This window comes from Aquarana catesbeiana, linkage group LG12, assembly GCF_042186555.1.
Source record: "Aquarana catesbeiana isolate 2022-GZ linkage group LG12, ASM4218655v1, whole genome shotgun sequence".
Taxonomy (NCBI): Eukaryota; Metazoa; Chordata; class Amphibia; order Anura; family Ranidae; genus Aquarana; species Aquarana catesbeiana.
This window is the reverse complement of record NC_133335.1, coordinates 22463826-22483688: the sequence shown is the minus strand read 5'-3', so window position 1 is coordinate 22483688 and position 19863 is coordinate 22463826. Positions and strand designations below refer to the sequence as shown.

General features: G+C 49.1%; 1 protein-coding gene across 10 annotated transcripts in view; it reads right to left on the bottom strand.

Annotated features, from left to right (window-relative positions):
* TPD52L2 (TPD52 like 2) overlaps nt 1-14733 on the bottom strand; it is a 47114-nt gene extending 32381 nt beyond the window's left edge. For all 10 annotated transcript variants that reach the window (XR_012236841.1, XR_012236842.1, XM_073607388.1 and 7 more), the window contains exon 1: nt 14609-14733. Coding sequence is in view for 8 of the 10 variants with exons in the window: in XM_073607388.1 (XP_073463489.1) it covers nt 14609-14627 (19 nt within the window). In the remaining 2 variants the exon portion in view is untranslated. The remainder of the gene's footprint in view (nt 1-14608) is intronic.
* Between the last annotated feature and the right edge of the window lie 5130 nt (nt 14734-19863).

Sequence of the window (19863 nt, the reverse complement as noted above, 5' to 3'; positions counted from 1 at the left end):
GAGTTGGGCTTTAAAATGGTTGTAAAGTCAGAAGGTTTATTTATCTTCATGCATTAAAATAAAAAACCTGTGTGCAGTAGCCCCCCTAATATTTATCTGAGCCCATCACAATCCAGCCATGTTGCAGGAGTGTCCCGGCTCCCCGTGACTTTCCCTCTTCATTGGTTGAGACGGCGGTGCGGCACCATTGGCCCCCGCTGCTGTCAAAGTCAGTGAGCCAATTAGGGGAGAGAGGCGGTGGGGTCAAACCCCTCTAAAAGTAATAGAGGGGAAATCTTCCAATGGGGACACTAGTTCTGGTGACCTGGGGGTCCCAAATGAATTCTCTTAAAGTGGTTGTAAAGGCAGAAGATTTTTTATCTTCATGTATTCTATGCATGAAGATAAAAAAAACCTTCTGTGTGCAGCAGCCCCCCCTCATTTTTACCTGAGCCCCATCTCTATCCAGCAATGTGCTCGAATGCCTCGGCCATCCGGGACTACTCCCCCTGATTGGCCGAGACACAGCAGCGGCGCCATTGGCTCCCAATGCTGTCAAAGTCATCTAGCCAATCAGGAGACAGAAGGGGAGGGGCCAAACCGCAACTCTAGGTCTGAATGGACAGAGTTGCGGATCGGCTCAGGTGACCCCCCATAGCAAGCTGCGTGCAGTGGGGGCACACAACAGGAGGGAGGGGCCAGGAAAACTGAAGAGGGACCCGAGAAGAGGAGGATCTTGGCTGCTCTGTGCAAAACAATTTCACAGAGCAGGTAAGTATAATACCGTGTACACACGACCAGACTTTCCGGCAGAAAAGGTCCGACAGAATCAATCTGTCGGACATTCCCATCGTGTGTGGGGCTTCGGACTTTTCCTTTCGAAAATTCTGACAGACCTAGAAATAGAACATGTTTCAAATCTTTACGACGGACTCAATCCCTATCGGGAAAACCGTTCGTCTGTATGCTACTCCGACGGGCCAAAAACTACACAAGGGCAGCTATTGGCTACTGGCTATTGAACTTCCTTTTTCTAGTCCTGTCGTACGTCATCGCGTTCTAAACGATCGGACTTTGGTGTGATCTATGTAGGCAAGTCCGTTTCAGCGGAACTCCGCCGGAAAGACCGCCAGAGTCTACTCTTATTTTTAAAGGAAAAAAAAAGGAAAATGAGACTTTAGTATCACTTTAATGTGTAGGGATTTCCTCTCACTTCCTGTTTGGCTATGGGACAGGAAGCAGGGTGGATATAAATCAATTATTTAAAAAAAAATAAAAATAAAAAAAAAACAATATTGGATTTTTTTTTTTTTTTTAAATTTATTTTTTTTAGATTTTTATCAAATTTAATTTTAATAAAATGCTTTTGTGGTAGAAATCTATCTAAAGATAGTTTTCTATTTAAGATACATTAATAATTTGGTTTATTCAGCATGAAATGAGGCTTAGTTATGTAGCATGAGGCTGTATATTCTGCAGTATTTACATTTTTGGTAAACTCATTCAATGAATCCAAGCTCTGCAAGCTGAGATAACATGCACTGCATTGATGCGTTCACACAATTTCACAGTAATCATGAGATAAAACAACGTTCAGGAATATTCCTTTATCCCATTGTTTTGCAAAACTATGTACACTACAAACTGTATGATTAAATTGGTTCTGATATCGCTGTTTTACTAACCTGACAGCTTATTATTCTAAATAGGAAACCTTCATTTTGTTTGCAAATATTAAAGATTCTAACTACCAACAAGAATAAGTCCTTACATTTAACCACTTAAAGACCAGCCTTGTTTTGAGATTTTGGTGTTTACAAGTTTAAAACTTTTTTTTTTTTTTTTTTGCTAGAAAATTACTTAAAACCCCCAAACATTATGTATTGTTTTTTTTTTAACACTCTAGAGAATTAAATGGCGGTCATTGCAATACTTTTTTTCACACCGTATTTGCGCAGCGGTCTTACAAGCGCACTTTTTTGAATAAAAAAATAAGACAACAGTAAAGTTAGCCCAATTTTTTTTTTATATTGTGAAAGTTAATTTTACGCCAAGTAAATTGATACCCAACATGTCACGCTTCAAAATTGCGTCCGCTCGTGGAATGGCGTCAAACTTTTACCCTTAAAAATCTCCATAGGCGACGTTTAAAAAATCAGGTTACATGTTTTGAGTTACAGAGAAGGTCTAGTGCTAGAATTATTGCTCTCGCTCTACCGATCGCGGCGATACCTCACATGTGTGGTTTGACCACCGTTTTCATATGTGGGCGTTACTCATGTATGCGTATGCTTCTGCACGCGAGCTCGGCGGGAAAGGGCGCTTTTAAAAAAAATTTTTTTTCTTATTTATTTTTTTAATTTTATTAATTTTTTCACAGTTTTTTTTTTTTTTTAAATAATTTGGGTCACTTTTATTCCTATTACAAGGAATGTAAACATTCCTTGTAATAGAAAAAAGCATGACAGGACCTCTTAAATATGAGATCTGGGGTCAAAAAGACTTCAGATCTCATATTTGGACTTAAATGAATAAAAAAAAAAAAAAAATTTGTCATTTGAAAAAATGTGCCTTTAAGAGCTATGGGCGGAAGTGACGTTATGACGTCGCTTCTGCCCTGCTATGGTATGGAGACGGGTGGGGGCCCATCTTCCCGTCACTCGTCTCCATACCCGGGCACAGAGAGGACCCGATCGCCTCCGGTAAGCGGCGGAGGGCGCGGGAGGGGGGTGGCACCGCCGCAGAGATCATCATTATCGTACACAGGACCGGCTCCTGAAGAGATGGATATCTCGGTTGTGGCAGCAGCTGCTGCCACAACCGAGATATCCATCTTCAAAGTGCCGACGTATATGTACAAGAGCCGGTCGGCAAGTGGTTAAAGAGTATCTGTCATTTCAGATCCATCATGGCAGCGCCTGTTAGCGGCATCCACTCAACTGCTGCCGCCACGTCCCTCACCTTGTTGTGTCACTGCCGCATCACCAGCCTCCCCATTAAAGTGAATAGGACTGTCGGTGAGTCAACAGCGGGTCAGAGGAGACGCCACTGCGGGACAGAGATGACAGTTGCTCTTTAAAAATTATGATTTAATATCGATTTAAATCAAGCCTTTTTACTAGTGATTTAAATCAAATCCACCCTGACAGGAAGTGAAGAAAATAAACCTGACAGGGGTTATAACCTTCCTTTACTCTATCCAAAATGAAAAAAAGTTGTGCCTATAGTCCTGCTTTAAGATTTCCTCTTACTTCCTGTTAAAGCGGAGTTCCACCCATTTAAAAGTCAGCAGCTACAAAAAGTGTAGCTGCTGACTTTTAATAATCGGCCACTTACCTGTCCCAGAGTCCAGGGATGTGGGCGTACGAAGCCCCGCTCCTCTACCCCTCCTCTCTGCGGCGCAGGCATTCTAAATGTGGGTGCCTGGCTGTGGCATCACAGCCGGGCGCGCACTGCGCATGCGCGAGCCGCACTCCGTGAAATGGCCGGGCAATCTTCTGAGATTTGTGACGTGTCCCAGAAGATTGCAGGGAGTGAGGGGGGAGAGGTGATCTTCCTTCCGGCAACGCGCCGCCAGGGGAGGAAGTGGCAGTGCCCCTAAAAACAGGGTACCCGCCCCCCCCCCAAAAAAAAGTGGGTCACAAGCACTTAAAGTGGAAGTTCCATTTTTGGGTGGAACTCTGTTTTAAGTCCTTCCCGCCGAGCATACGCAGATGTGCGTACTCAGCTTTCGGGGGCTATACCGGGATGATGCCTGCAGCTGCGGGCATCATCCTGGTACTGTTTTTTAGAGCCGGCGATCGGCCTTCCTGGTATAACAACCGATGCGGCTAAAAGCCGCTCTGCTGTTATACTGGAGGAGCGGGACGGCCCCCTCCCGCCGCTCTTACCGGGCCTCCCGTTCCATCCGTGGATGACCAATCTGCCGCCTCCGGCAGCTAGCGACAGTCTGGAACGATGCCGTGAGCGGCTTCGTTCCAGCCTCCTAATAGTAAACACGGAAGCGACGTCATGACGTCACTTCGTGTTTACTCAGTTGCCAATGGCGCCGGTTTAAAAAAAATATACAGTATTCAGAATCGCCAAAAACGGCGACCTGAATACTTTGAAGTGCAAAGGAGGGATCGGGGGTCTTTTAGACCCCCGATCCCTCCATAAAGAGTACCTGTCACCACCTATTACTGTCACAAGGGATGTTTACATTCCTTGTGACAGCAATAAAAGTCATCAATTTTTTTTTTTTTTTTTTAAACACAATTTATTTATATTAAAATAAATAAGAAAAAAAAAATTTTTAAAGTGCCCCCCTACCCGCGAGCTCGCGCAGCAAAGAAAACGCATACGGAAGTCGCGCCCGCATATGTAAACGGTGTTCAAATCACACATGTGAGGTATTGTCGCGATCGTCAGAGCAAGAGCAATAATTCTAGCACTAGACCTCCTCTGTAACTCTAACCTGGTAACCATAAAGAAAAAAAATTAAAGCGTCGCCTATGGAGATTTTTAGGTACCGTAGTCTGTCGCCATTCCACGAGTGCGTGCAATTATAAAGCGTGACATGTTTGGTATCTATTTACTCGGCGTAACATCATCTTTCACATTATACAAAAAAAATTGGGGTAACTTTACGGTTTGGTTTTTTTTTTTAAATTCATGAAAGTGTCCCTTTTCCCAAAAAAGTTGCGTTTAAAACACCGCTGCACAAATACCGTGTGATATAAAATATTGCAACAATCTCCATTTTATTCTCTAGATTCTCTGCTAAAAAAAATATATATATATATAATTGTTTGGGGGCTCTAAGTAATTTTCTAGCAAAAAATATGGATTTTAACTTGTAAACACCAAATTTCAAAAATAGGCTTAGTCATGAAAGGGTTAAAGTAAAGGGAACCTTCACAACAAGACACAGGCAGAAGATGTAATCACAGTGATGGCTGGAGGGACATCCATACGGGGGGACACTGGGGGCAGGGGGCATCTGCCAGGACAGGAGGTCATGTTTTAAAAAGGAAAAGTGCAAGGACAGCAGATAGGAAACTGGCAATGTAAAAAACAGGAAGCAGCCCTTTTCCCAGCACGAGCCGGACACATCCTGTCTTACCATAAAACCTGATTTCATTACAACAAATTATACAATCTGCAGAGCGCCAGATGCAGTTTGCAGAAAACGATCGGACCATGACAGGGATAATCGACAAAATCTGACAGGCTGGTTGTACCCAAGTCAATTCAATCAGCCTGTCCGTAGATGAATCGAATCCCGGCCAGTCCCTGTTGATCGACCCCCAGTGCGTCCAGCAGCAAGCACTGCAGATCATTTCTAGCTGTGGGGACAACCACGGATAGATGCGGGCTGCCGGGAGACCTGTCATTGGAGTCCAGGGCTCAGTGTCCTTAGCTAGACGATCACAGGTGGCAGAATCAACAGCAGGAATCAGCAGACTGCCTTAGAGGTTGTAAATGCAGAAGGTTCTTTTATCTGAATGCATTCAGATAAAAAGCCTTCTGTGTGCAGCAGCCCCCCCCTCTAACACTTACCTGAGGTCCCTCTCTGTCCAGCGATGTCCACAATTATCTCAGCCGTCCAAGATTCTCCTTCCTGACTGGCTGAGACACAGAAGCGGCGCCATTGGCTCCTGCTGCTGTCAAAGTCAGCTAGCCAATCAGGCGAGAGAGGGGGCGGGGGTCAGCTTTCATCCGATCTGATCGACGGATGAAAAATAGGGTCACCATCCGTCTGGATTTTGCGGAGAGGATCGGATCAAATAGCGGCGGATGTCAGCGGACATGTCACATCCGCCACTCCATAGGCTTGAATGGAGGGTCAGATCTGGTCCGTCTGCAAATCTGACAGGCGGATCTGATTGGACTGGCCGTGTGAAAGAGCCCATTGTAATGGCAGAAGGTGTTTTTATCTTAAAGCATTCTAAGCATTAAGATAAAAAGCCTTCTGTGTGAAGTAGCCCCCCTTAGCCCCCCTAACACTTACCTGAGGTCCCTTTAGATCCAGCGATGTGCATGAGTGTCTCAGCTGCCCGGGACTCTCCTCCTCATTGGCTGAGACAGCAGCGTGACGCCACTGGCTCCCTCTGCTGTCAATCAATGTCAGTCAGCCAATGAGGAGACAATAGGGGCGAGGCCGGGCCATGGGAGGGAGGGGCCAGGAGCACCAAAGAATGACCCTAGATAAGGAGGATCTGGTCTGCTCTGTACAAATCCACTGCAGGTACATTATAACATGTTTGTTATTTTTAACAACAACCAAAAAAAACTAAGTTTCACAATTGGGTTCTACTTCTTCCGTGCATACAATCCCACTTACATTTTTTATTCATAGCCTAAAAGATTAACATGATTGTTATTTGGCCAGTTTAGGTACATGCTGTCCTCTGCAATACTCATAAGCCATTGAGCACAATTCTGGAATAAACATCAAGAGAACATGAGATTCCATTTACACCAATAGTAAGGATAGCAGAGAAAACAGTATGTGTTTGGAGGCATTGCCCACCAAGGTCACCATTGGGGGGATCAAGGCTTATTATGCTGCAGCTCAAGGATCCAAATTTCGCAACACATGGTTCCCCTGCAAAGAACATTTTCTACTCTTCAGCATAGAAAGATTTGCCGACTCCTTCTGGCTTTAATCAAACCAGAACGTAAGAACTCATTTTTCTGACCCACCCAAAACTCTTCTTCTATGGCCCCTTTGTGGTCAGTCCTTTGAACCTGATTGGAAGCTCTGTGCAGGTCAATGGACTTGTGTTTTGGCTGGAGTCGGGGTTTATAAAAATTCAGGAACTATCTCCTTCCTCCAGGCTCCTCTTATGACTAAAATATTACACTGGGTAGACATTTTACAGAATATTAAAGTGGTTGTAAAGCCTCGTACACACGATCGGATTTTCCGCAGACAAAGCTATAGACTTTTTGTCCCAAGGACATGTGTCAGGACCTTGTCCTGCATACAAACAGTACACAATTGTCAGCCAACAAACACGAATGTAGTGACGTACCACATGGAATTTCAGTTCTTGAGCGCCACCCCTTGGGCACCTTCTGCTAATGTCGTGTTTGGTGAGCATTGATTCCGAGCATGCGCGTTTGTACTTTGGACTTTGGTGTGACAGACTTGTGTACATACGATACAAAAATCTGACAACAGACCGTTATCCGCTGAAAATTTACTAGCCTGCCATCCAACATTTGTTGGTGGAAAGTTGGACAACAATTGTCTGATGACGGATTTTAGGCAAACAGCCCGTCATCACACAATTCCCTGCCAAAAATCCGATCGTGCATACGAGGCTTAAAGGTTTATTTTGAAAAAAAAACATAAAACATTTTTTGCACACAGCAACCCCCCCACCCCCACCCCGATCCTCCGCTTCTCGGGTCCCCCTGCCAGCGCTTCTGGCCCCTCCCCTTGCTAAGTACCCCCACAGCAAGCTGCACTCGTGCGTGCTCGCTCCTGAGCTGCCTGTGTGTCTATGGGACTTGAAATCCCCCCCTGGCTTAATCTCCTAAACCTACCTTGTAAAAGGTACATATAAGAGGCATTCTAATTGGTTGGCGCCGATCAATCAGGACCTGCCTAGCCCGTCCTGTCAGTGCTGGAGAAGAGGAGAGAAAGCCGCTAGGATTTCAAATCCCTGGACCGGTAAAGCGCCGACCTGATGTCTCACAACGGGTGATCGCGGGACCAGGTCCAGTTCACCTTACACATTTTCTGTAAAGGTGAACCTATGCTTTAAGTAAACTCTTTGCAACCGTGTTTACCTAAACTACGTAATAGGACACCTGAACAATCCATTTAATCTGCATTAAACCAGGTAGGTCCTTGCACAGCATAGATGATGGTAGATCTGAGAGAGGAGAGGGAGGGGGGAGAGAGAGAGAGAGAGGAGAGGGAGGAGAGAGAGAGAGAGAGAGAGGAGAGGGAGGAGAGAGAGAGAGAGAGAGAGAGAGAGAGAGAGGAGAGAGAGAGAGAGAGAGAGAGAGAGAGGAGAGAGAGAGAGAGAGAGAGAGAGAGAGAGAGAGAGAGGAGAGGGAGGAGAGAGGAGAGGGAGGAGAGAGAGAGAGAGAGAGAGAGAGAGAGAGAGAGAGAGGAGAGGGAGGAGAGGGAGGAGAGAGAGAGAGAGAGAGGAGAGGGAGGAGAGAGAGAGAGAGAGAGAGGAGGAGAGAGAGAGAGAGAGAGAGGAGAGGGGAGGAGAGAGAGAGGGAGGAGAGGGAGGAGAGGGAGGAGAGGGAGGAGAGGGAGGAGAGGGAGGAGAGAGGAGAGAGAGAGGGAGGAGAGAGAGAGGGAGGAGAGAGAGAGGGAGAGAGAGAGAGGGAGGAGAGAGAGAGGGAGGAGAGAGAGAGGGAGGAGAGAGAGAGGGAGGAGAGAGAGAGGGAGGAGAGAGAGAGGGAGGAGAGAGAGAGGGAGGAGAGAGAGAGAGAGAGAGAGAGAGAGAGAGAGAGAGAGAGAGAGAGAGAGAGAGAGAGAGAGAGAGAGAGAGAGGAGAGAGAGGAGAGAGAGGAGAGAGAGGAGAGAGAGGAGAGAGAGGAGAGGGAGAGGAGAGAGAGAGAGAGAGAGGAGAGGGAGGAGAGAGAGAGAGAGAGAGAGAGAGAGAGAGAGAGAGAGAGAGAGAGAGAGAGAGAGGAGAGAGAGAGAGAGAGAGAGAGAGAGAGAGGAGAGGGAGGAGAGAGAGGGAGAGAGAGAGAGAGAGAGGGAGAGAGAGAGAGAGAGAGAGAGAGAGGAGAGGGAGGGAGGAGAGAGAGAGAGAGAGGAGAGGGAGGAGAGAGAGAGAGAGAGGAGAGGGAGGAGACGAGAGAGAGAGAGGAGAGGGAGGAGAGAGAGAGAGAGGAGGGAGGAGAGAGGAGGGAGGAGAGAGGAGGGAGGAGAGAGGAGGAGGAGAGAGGAGGGAGGAGAGAGGAGGGAGGAGAGAGAAGGGAGGAGAGAGGAGGGAGGAGAGAGGAGAGAGGAGGGAGGAGAGAGAGGGAGGAGAGAGAGGGAGGAGAGAGAGGGAGGGAGGAGAGGGAGGAGAGGGAGGAGAGGGAGAGAAAGAGCCCAACAGAAATATTCCATCTGGAATTCTGCAAGCACCTCCTCCAAGTCCATCGGAGTACCTCCAACAGTGCTTGCCGGTGTTCTGCCGAGAAAGTTCCGCTCGGCGGATAAGGACCCCCCTCTACTGCGCAGTAGGCGGCGGAAATAGCCGAAGATAAATAGGGGGAAAGTCAGCTGTACACGGCGCCTGTAAGAGGGCCCCTCGCGGGCTCGCTTCGCTCGCTGCGCTCGGCTCTTTTAGATTCCCCCTCTAGGTCCACTTGGATGGTGGGGAAGGAACCTGGACCCAGGGCGCAGGCGCCGTGTACAGCTGATTGTAGATTTTGTCGTTCGGCTATCTCCGGCGGCTGCTAGTAGTTGGTACTGCGCAGGCGCTGCGCCTCCGCAGTACAGGGGGGAACTGATCCGCCGAGGGAACTTTCTCGGCAAGACACCAGTCTGAGTTGGGAAGATTTCCCTTACTTCTCACAGTACAGAAGAGGGCGCTATCATACAGGGATCACCTACAAAACAGCAGTCCCAACTCATGCCACCAAAAAGCCTTACTGAACAGTAAAGACCAGTCCAAGCCGCGTGGCCTGCAACAACTCATCAACACCTTGTCTATCCCAAACTCTCAACAATGCGGCCTGACAAAATCTCAAATAAAAAACATAATCAATGACTCCAAAGAAAAACATGTTGGAGAATGGAGAAATTAGCTAACAAACTCCAAAAAACTAACTATTTACCAGTCATTGCAGAGAGACTACAAACTGGCCCCGTACCTGGAGGTGCTACGAGACCCCAAAGACAGACAGACCCTGAGCCTGTACAGACTGAGCCCCCCCACAGCCTGGAAATCGAATTAGGACGGCACAGGCAGACCTACAAGCCCAGGGAGAGTAGACTGTGCCAGCAATGTGACCAGGGGGTCCTGGAGGATGACAACCATTTCCTGCTACATTGCCCAAAGTACTCATCAGTGAGGGACACTCACTTCCAGAGACTCTCCACTCTCATCCCGGACTTCAATTCTATAGAAGAGAAGAGGAAACTCCAATTTCTACTGGGAGAAGAGGAGCCCAATATGTGACAGCGTGTCACCGACTGAGAGGGACATGAAAGACTGAGGACTTAAAAATCCTTTACATGGACTTATGCCCATTCCCCTCTATATTACCCCCCCCCTTATTTTTCTTATAGAAACTTAACTGCTTTGGCAATGCTAACATGTATGTGGTCCTGCCAATAAAGCTTATTTGAATTGAGAGAGAGAGAGAAAGAAAGGGTGAAAGAAAGAGAGAAAGAAAGAAACTTGAGCCCCGGAGACACTTATGCGATGTGGGAAATGCAGCGATTCCTGTGTGTTTCCTGCACTGCAATAACACGGCATCCATGCAATCTGTTGCGGGTGTCAATATTATCTTAACGACACCCCAAAGCAAATGCCAAAATGCAGTGCGACTGCCACAATGTGATGCGATTCAGGTGCGAGGGGGGAAAAGGGGTCCTGCACCATTTTGATGCGGATGCGATTTCAGCCATACATATTATGAATGGCTGAAATCGCACCGCACAGGCATCGCATGTGATGTGCACACGAACGCGGTGCGATTCCTGTGTGAATCATATGTGTGGTCTACATCGCACAAGTGTGAACCAGGCTAACAGTAACAGAATTTCACCAGGAGGGACCTGGGAAGGGCAAGTTCATGGAGCTGCAAGCTCTGTTTAATCGGAAAGCCCAAACTAAATGGTTCCGAAGACAGATCCTGGTTTTTGCCCACCAGACAAAAAGTTTGCAAAGATGAACCCTTGCAATCTTTTTGTCTGGTGGGCAAAAACCAGCCATGCAAGCAGGTGCTATCAATAAGATCAGCCATGTCAGATCGGAATCTGTTGATCTCCCCAATCCCCAGGATTCAATGAACAGAGAGTGAACATTGCCCACTGAGGAGATCAAAAGATCCAGAGTGGGCATGGCTGGCTTTATCAACAGCACCGGGTTGCACTGAGGTAGTTGCATGGCTGATTGTATCCTAGAGAAATTTTCATAAAAAAAAAAAAAAAAACAGGATCAATTTAGTCTGGAAAGATCATCAAAAATGCTTCTCTGATAGACAAAGCTTGCAAGCTCCATGAACTCACCAGGTGATGCCCTGAAACCCGATTTGGGGAATACCTGTTGATCTTGCCAGCAATCTCACTCTATGAAATGAAGTGTACTGCTGGAAGGATCACCAGGTTCAAATGAAAGAAAATAAAAAAGCCTGAATCAAGGAAAACAAATGCAGTGACCACATCTAGGGACTGATAAGCTGCAATATATTAAGTTTTGGGGTTTAGATACATTTTTATCTTCTCTCTTGTTCATTTGCAGGTCAAACTTTTAAAGGTGCTGATGAAGAAAACATATCTTCGTTTTTTTTTTTTTTTTCAAAGACCCAAGAGTCCACTGCTTTTTTTGTTTCTTTCTTCAGTGGCTACCTTGTTTCTTGCCCCACCCGGGTTTAATCTTCCTGCAGGGCTGCCCCTTGTCTGGTTCCAGATCGATATGCTATCTAAGCCATACTGTATTTGGACAACACAGTCACAGGAGAGACTGGAGAGCTGGACACACCCTTGGGTGACAAGAAAATAGTGACACCCTGCTAAACATAACACGAGACTTGGCTGGTCTGTCAACTATTTATTGCCCTGAGGCTGAAACTGAACGACTGAAGGAAGCCACCCGTACAATCCTAGCAGCAATGTCTGTTGCCTTTAGAACCAATTCAGGAATGGCAGCTTTAATATTTCTAGTACCTTCATCGTTGGAGTTCACCGTAAACAATGAAAGTTTGAGGGTCCTTTCACACAGGCGATCCGATTCACCTGTCAATTCAGGCCCACCTGATCAGAAGGTCGATGCATTACTATGGACTGGTGGGGGTAAACAGAGTTGTAAACGGGGACTGCTAAAAAGAAAAAAGGACTATGTCCTCCTCAATTTAGGCATACCGGTTCGGAGGCAGCCGGGCACCCAATCTGTCTGTGTCTGCTCTACCAATACCGAGCAGACCTGCCATCCGCCCGCCCTGCTTCCGATCAACAGGAGGATCTGTGCGTAGTTTATATTTTAAAGGAGCGCAGTGTGGCAGTCGAGGAGCACAATGCGTCCGTGTGGCACTTGAGGAGCGCAATGCGTCCTTGTGGCACTTGAGGAGCGCAATGCGTCCGTGTGGCACTTGAGGAGCGCAGTGTGGCACCTGAGGAGCGCAATGCATCCGTGTGGCACCTGAGGAGCGCAATGGGTCACTTGAGGAGCGCAATGCGTCCCTGTGGCGCTTGAGGAGCACAATGCGTTCCTGTGGCACTTGAGGAGCGCAATGCGGCACTTGAGGAGCGCAATGCGGCACTTGAGGAGAGCAATGCGGCACTTGAGGAGAGCAATGCGTCCGTGTGGCGCCTGAGGAGCGCAATGCGGCACCTGAGTAGCGCAATGCGGCACCTGAGGAGCGCAAAGCGGCACCTGAGGAGCGCAACGCGGCACCTGAGGAGCGCAACGCGGCACCTGAGGAGCGCAACGCAGCACCTGAGGAGCGCAACGCGGCACCTGAGGAGCGCAACGCGTCCGTGTGGCGCAACGCGTCCGTGTGGCGCCTGAGGAGCGCAACGCGTCCGTGTGGCGCCTGAGGAGCGCAACGCGTCCGTGTGGCACCTGAGGAGCGCAACGCGTCCGTGTGGCACCTGAGGAGCGCAACGCGTCCGTGTGGCGCCTGAGGAGCGCCACACGCGTCCGTGTGGCGCTTGAGGAGCGCAATGCGGCACTTGAGGAGCGCAATGCGTCCGTGTGGCACTTGAGGAGCGCAATGCGGCACTTGAGGAGCGCAATGCGGCACTTGAGGAGCGCAATGCGGCACTTGAGGAGCGCAATGCGGCACTTGAGGAGCGCAATGCGTCCGCATGGCACTTGTGTGGAATATAGACTTCTATTGGTATCAGTTGGGGATCCATGTCCAGTGCCTCGCCTCTACCACTCCTTTTGTCCCTGCTAGGAAGATTCACCTTCTCTGTCTCTGTTACAGAAAGTGATGGCAAATCAGAAACGTTACAGTTGTTATCAGAAGAGGAGGTGAAGGGAAATCTCACAATAAGGACAACAGCATTGCCTGCCAGATTCCTGTGAATGGATGGACTACATGTCCCATCTGTAACTGGGGCAGAGGCGCTTACAGATCGCCCCGTCAACAGGGAGGTGATGCCACAGCACTTGTAGCCCATTGCGTATTGCCTCCGGACCCACAACACAAAGTCTGTACATCCGTATGGACCTGGGGATGGGATGTCAATCCTGCACTGCACCCATGACACACCGATTGTGGTTGTAACACTGAACACCTGCAGTTTTTTATTTTAATAATGTGGGGGGGCATTTTTCACATGTCTGCAAAAAGGTGGACTATGCCCGATTGTACAAACAGATTGTTAATGTGCATCTTAAAGGGGGCTATACAATCAGATTTTTACAATCTCCTATATGCTGGCCACACACACATAACCACACTACAATCTGATTGCACAGCCTCCTTTAAGATGGACATGCAGTTACAATTTGATTTACAATCCCCTTCACGATGGATGTACACAAAACAATCTGACTCTATAGCCCCCTTTAAGATAGACGTTCGTGTAGCACGTCATTGTACAATCATAATATAACATGTGTGACCAATCTCCTTTATACTGGTCATACAATCAGACTGTAGCGGGTACCTCCATCTTAAAGGGGACTGTACAATCAGATTGTAGCGGGTACATCCATCTTAAAGGGGACTGTACAATCAGATTGTAGCGGGTAGGTCCATCTTAAAGGGGACCATACAATCAGATTGTAGCGAGTAGGTCCATCTTGAAGGGGACCATACAATCAGATTGTAGCGAGTAGGTCCATCTTGAAGGGGACCGTACAATCAGATTGTAGCGGGTAGGTCCATCTTAAAGGGGACTGTACAATCAGATTGTAGCGGGTACATCCATCTTAAAGGGGACCGTACAATCACCTATGACACTATATATGGGCATGGGTCCCTATAAGGACGCTGACCCTTTGTTTGCATGCGTGGCGGGGGATGACCCAGCCCAAAGCTGATTGGAGTAAAGCAAAGTGAGCCCTAAATGTCTGGATGGAGAGGAGTTCAGAGGAGCTCATCTCCAATCACCGGATCGTATTGGATCGGTGTCGGCCATGGCACCCCTCCTACCTCTGCAGGCCTGGCCCTGACCTTCCACCAATGGGGTTGTCATGGTGACCTGCAGGCCTCAGCAGAAGCCTGAGCCCAGTAAGGTGGTGACAGGTGCCCTTTATAAACAAGGGCTGTGATTGGAGGAAACAAAAGGCCTGCCAGGCCTGTCACCTCCCTACATGACAAGGACACCATGACAGGTCCTCCTCACATGACACAGCCACCTCCACACCCCACCGGACTCAGTATTATGGGGGGACACAGTGACCAGGGCCGCCATTTTGGTACACCTAGCTGCGGGGGGACACATAGACACAAAAGGGGCGCACACACCCGACTGACACCACCACCTTCCCCAAATCCAGCTCACCCTGCCCGCCGGGTTCCATCTCTTCGCTGACCGGAAGTTGTCGCAACTCGCTGGGCGGAGCTTCCACACGGAACGCTCCTGTGCAACAGCTGAGCTGTCACGTTGAGCGCTTGCGTCGCGACGTCATGGGAGAGCGGCGTCGCCGGGCAGGGGGCCCGGTCGGCCATGTTTCTGGTGGGAGGTCCAGGAAAAGCTGCATTACAGGCCTATAAGCAAATGGGTTAAATATTGATATAATAGGCCTGTAGGCGGCATTAAAATCATGATAGGCTCCAGGAAACTAAAGTAATATTCTTTTATAAGAGGCTCATGGCCATAGTAGGCCTCCGAATAGTGACAGGATTTACAGGCCTCACAGTGATAACAGAGTGGATGGTGAATATGTGAGGAGAAATAATGAGATTCATGAAAGCTCTCTGAGCTGTGACAGGATTTATACCAGGTCCATCAGTCATAGGAGTGATATGAGGATAAAAATGTGATAGACTTGGTAGGCCTGTGAGGTAAATATGGCCTGATAGAAGTGAGGGAGGAATGGCTGCAGACTTGTATGGGTTGTCACATAGTTGCCAACATTGCAAAAAAAATATGTGGGACACTTTTTTGGCTGTAGGCGGAGCTGTGCAATAATTAGGGGGCGGGACATTTGTTTGTAGGCGTGACCCAGCAAAAAATTGGTAAGTGCGGCGCGCTTCGCGGCGAAAAATGGGCGTGGCTTACGCGTAAAAGTGGGTGTGGCGTAAATGGGTGTGGCTCAAGAGGGTGTGGTTAGAGTCTGAGATGAATGAGGGATGGAGAGGGAAAGGGGGAGAAGGAGAGGGGGGGAGGGAAAGGGGGAGAAGGAGAGGGGGAGAGGGGAAATGACGGGACAGCAACCCCAGATCCTACACAATAGAAATATGTGTATTCTAGAAAGTTTAACAATCAGCAGATAAAGATACTCCAAACACCTGGTGTTAACGCTTCAATCATCCCGGCACCATGGTTGTTATGGTGTCAGGATGATTGAAGCGCATTATTTCTATTATTACATTGTAATATAAAATTAAATCATTCAACTCACCATAATGCCGAATCAGTGGGATCCCTGAGCGTGTCACTAGCCACGTCGCCTGCGATCAGCAGAGTCTGTCCTTGCATCAGGTGCCCCCGGCAGAGTTTGTCCTTGTATCAGGTGCCCCCGGCAGAGTCTGTATAGACCCCCTCAGTGCAGACCCCCTCCATCAGTGCAGACCCCCTCCATCAGTGCAGACCCCCTCCATCAGTGCAGACCCCCCCCCTCTATTAGTGCAGACCCCCCCTCTATTAGTGCAGACCCCCCCCTCTATTAGTGCAGCCCCCCCTCTATTAGTGCAGCCCCCCTCTATTAGTGCAGCCCCCCTCTATAAGTGCAGACCCCCCCTCAATGCAGCCCCCCTCTATAAGTGCAGACCCCCCTCAATGCAGCCCCCCTCTATAAGTGCAGACCCCCCCTCAATAAGTGCAGACCCCCCCCTTAATGCAGCCCCCCTCTATAAGTGCAGACCCCCCCCTCAATGCAGCCCCCCCTCAATTAGTGCAGCCACCCCCCCTCAATGCAGCCCCCCCTCTATAAATGCAGACCCCCCCAATCAATGCAGCCCCCCTCAATTAGTGCAGCCACCCCCCCTCAATAAGTGCAGACCCCCCTCACACCCCGCTCACCCCCCTTCAGTGCAGGTGCGGCCGGCCGGTGTTCTGCCTGCCGAGAAAGTTCCCCTCGGCAAATATGGACCCCCCTGTACTGCGCAGGCGCAGCGCTTGCGCAGTACGGGGCAGGGGAACTTAGTTTCGACAAGACACGCCGCGCCGTCGCATTGTCTTCTCCTTCAGTGGAGAGGGGAGGGGCTGTGCAGCCGCTTCATTGGCTGCACGGATCGAGCCCCCTTCCTCTCTCCACTACACAAGACAGTTACTAGGGGGAAGATAGAGCGGCGGCGCCGGCCGCCATTTTGCTGGAGCCAGCTGCTCCAAAACAAAAAAAAAAAACATTCCCAATTTTCCTTATGGAAAATCCCGATTCGGGACACCCTCCATCCGGGACGAGGGTCCCAAAATCGGGATTGTCCCGGGAAAATCGGGACTGTTGGCAACTATGTTGTCATCATACCACTCATTCTGCATAGCACCCTAACACATCATGGCGGGGTCTCCAAACTACAACCCACAGGCCAAATCCATCCCATGGGGGGTCCGTGGTGTATCCCCAATGTGCTCCCACTTCAGGTTAGCAGAGGTCTGCTTCTACCCCACCAAGTCTCTAGTTCAGGTTCTCACTATTATGCTGTCATTGTCCCCATAGTTGGTTGCTAGGACTGCCAGCGTCCTAGCAACCAATTACCTGCTGCTTGCTCCAGCACTCAGTCTCTCCCAGCAGCTACAGCCACGCTCCCGGCTCATGGCTCTCACCCTGCTGCTGCGGCCACTCTGCAAGTGTAAGGTAGGGGCCGGCTCTGATGGGGACCCTGGTGTAAGGGGCAACTCTGGTGGGGACCCCAATGTAAAGTAGGGCTGTGATGGGGAGCCTGATGTAAGGGGGGGGGGGGGTCTGATGGGGAGCCTGATGTAGGGTAAGAGCTCCGATGGGGACTAGGGTTGCCACCTCATCCCTTTAAAACCGAACACATATTCATTACACGGGTTCTGAGGCTAATGTAATGCAGATAAGACCCTAAGTGAGTTTAATTACCACCTTAATCAGCCACAGAACACATGGCATTTATATGTGTTCGGTTTTTAAAGGGATGAGGTGGCAATCCTAATGGGAACCCAGATGTAAGGGGGACTCTGATGGGGACCCTGATGTAAGGGGACTTTGATGTGGAACTTGATGTAAGGGGACTTTAATGTGGAACCTGATGTAAAGGGAATCTGATGGGGATCCTGATGGAAGGGGGGACTCTGATGGTGAGCTTAATGTAAGGGGGGCACTGATAGAGACTCTGATGGGAACCCAAATGTAAGGGGGGACTTTGATGGGGACCCTGATGTTAGGGGAAACTCTGTTGGGGAGCTTAATCCAAGGGGTTACACTGACGGGGACCCTGATATTAGGGGGTACTCTGATGGGGACTCTAACGTAAGAGGGACCCTGATGCAAGGGGAACTCTGATGGGAATCCTGATGAAAGGGGACTTTGATGGGGACCCTGATGTAAGGGGAAATGCTCATGGGGGAGCTTAATGTAAGGGGGACACTGATGGGGACCCTGATATAAGGTATCTCTGATGGGAACTGGGTATCTCTGAAGGGACTCCGATGGGAACCCTAATGCAAGGGGGGACCCTGATGTAAGGGGGAATCTGATGGGGATCCCGATGGAAGGGGGAACTTTGATGGGGAGCTTAATGTAAGGGGGAGGTCTGATGGGGAGCCTGATGCAAGGGGGCTCCAATGGGGAGCCTGATGCAAGGGGGGCTCCGATGGGGAGCCTGATGCAAGGGGGGCTCTGATGGGGAGCCTGATGCAAGGGGGGCTCTGATGGGAACACTGATGTAAGGGAAGACTCAGATGGGAACCCTGTTATAAGAGGGACCTGATGTAAGGGGGCTTTGATGGGGACCCTGATGTAAGTGGGCTCTGATGGGGACCCTGATGAAGGGGGGGGGGCTCTTATGGGGACACTGATGTAAGGGAGGACTCAGATGTAAACCCAGTTATAAGTAGGGACTCTGATAGGGACCCTGATTTAAGGAAACTTTGATGGGGATCCTGATGGAAGAGGGGGTGTGATGTAAGGGGGATTCTCATAAGGACCCAGAAGTAAGGGGGGTCTCCGAAGGGGACCCTGATTTAAGGGGTTACACTGACAGGGACCCTGATATTGGGGGGTACTCTGATGGTGACCCTAACGTAAGAGGGACCCTGATGAAAGGGGACTTTGATGGGGACCCTGATGTAAGGGGAAATGCTCATGGGGGAGCTTAATATAAGGGGGACACTGATGGGGACCCTGATATAAGGTATCTCTGATGGGAACTGGGTATCTCTGAAGGGACTCCGATGGGAACCCTAATGCAAGGGGGGACCCTGATGTAAGGGGGAATCTGATGGGGATCCCGATGGAAGGGGGAACTTTGATGGGGAGCTTAATGTAAGTGGGGGCTCTGATGGGGAGCCTGATGCAAGGGGGCTCCGATGGGGAGCCTGATGCAAGGGGGGCTCTGATGGGGAGCCTGATGCAAAGGGGACTCTGATGGGGAGCCTGATGCAAGGGGGGCTCTGATGGGGAGCCTGATGCAAAGGGGGCTCTGATGGGGAGCCTGATGCAAGGGGGGCTCTGATGGGGAGCCTGATGCAAAGGGGGCTCTCATGGGGAGCCTGATGCAAGGGGGGCTCTGATGGGGACACTGATGTAAGAGAGGACTCAGATGGGAACCCTGTTATAAGAGGGACTCTGATAGGGACCTGATGTAAGGGGGCTTTGATGGGGACCCTGATGTAAGGGGGGCTCTGATGAGGACCCTGATGAGGGGGGGTGCTCTTATGGGGATACTGATGTAAGGGAGGACTCAGATGTAAACCCAGTTATAAGTAGGGACTCTGATAGGGACCCTGATTTAAGGAAACTTTGATGGGGATCCTGATGGAAGAGGGGGTGTGATGTAAGGGGGATTCTCATAAGGACTCAGAAGTAAGGGGGGTCTCTGAAGGGGACCCTGATTTAAGGGGGATGCAGATGGGGACCCAGATGTGAAGGGGGATTCTCATAGGAACCCTGATGTCTGAGGGGACTCTGATGGGGACCCTCATGTCTGGGGGGACTCTGATGGGGACCCTGATGTGTAAGGGGGGGCTCTGATGGGGACCTAATGTAAGAGGGGAAATGCATTTTTATAGCACTGATCGCTGTATAAACGCCAATGGTCCCAAAAATGTGTCAAAATTGTCTGATGTGTCCACCATAATGTTGCAGTCCTGATAAAAATCGCAGATCGCCACCATTACTAGTAAAAAAAAAATAATAATAATAAAAATGCCATAAAACTATCCCCTATTTTGTAGACGCTATAACTTTTGCACAAACCAATCAATATTCGCTTATTGCCATTTTTTTACCACAAATATGTAGAAGAATACGTATCGGCCTAAACTGAGGAAAAAAAAATGTTTTTTTTTATATATTTTTTGGGGATAGTTATTATAGCAAAAAGTAAAAAATAATGCGTTTTTTTTTTTTTCAAAATTGTCGCTCTTTTTTTGTTTATAGCGCAAAAAAATAAAAACCGCAGAGGTGA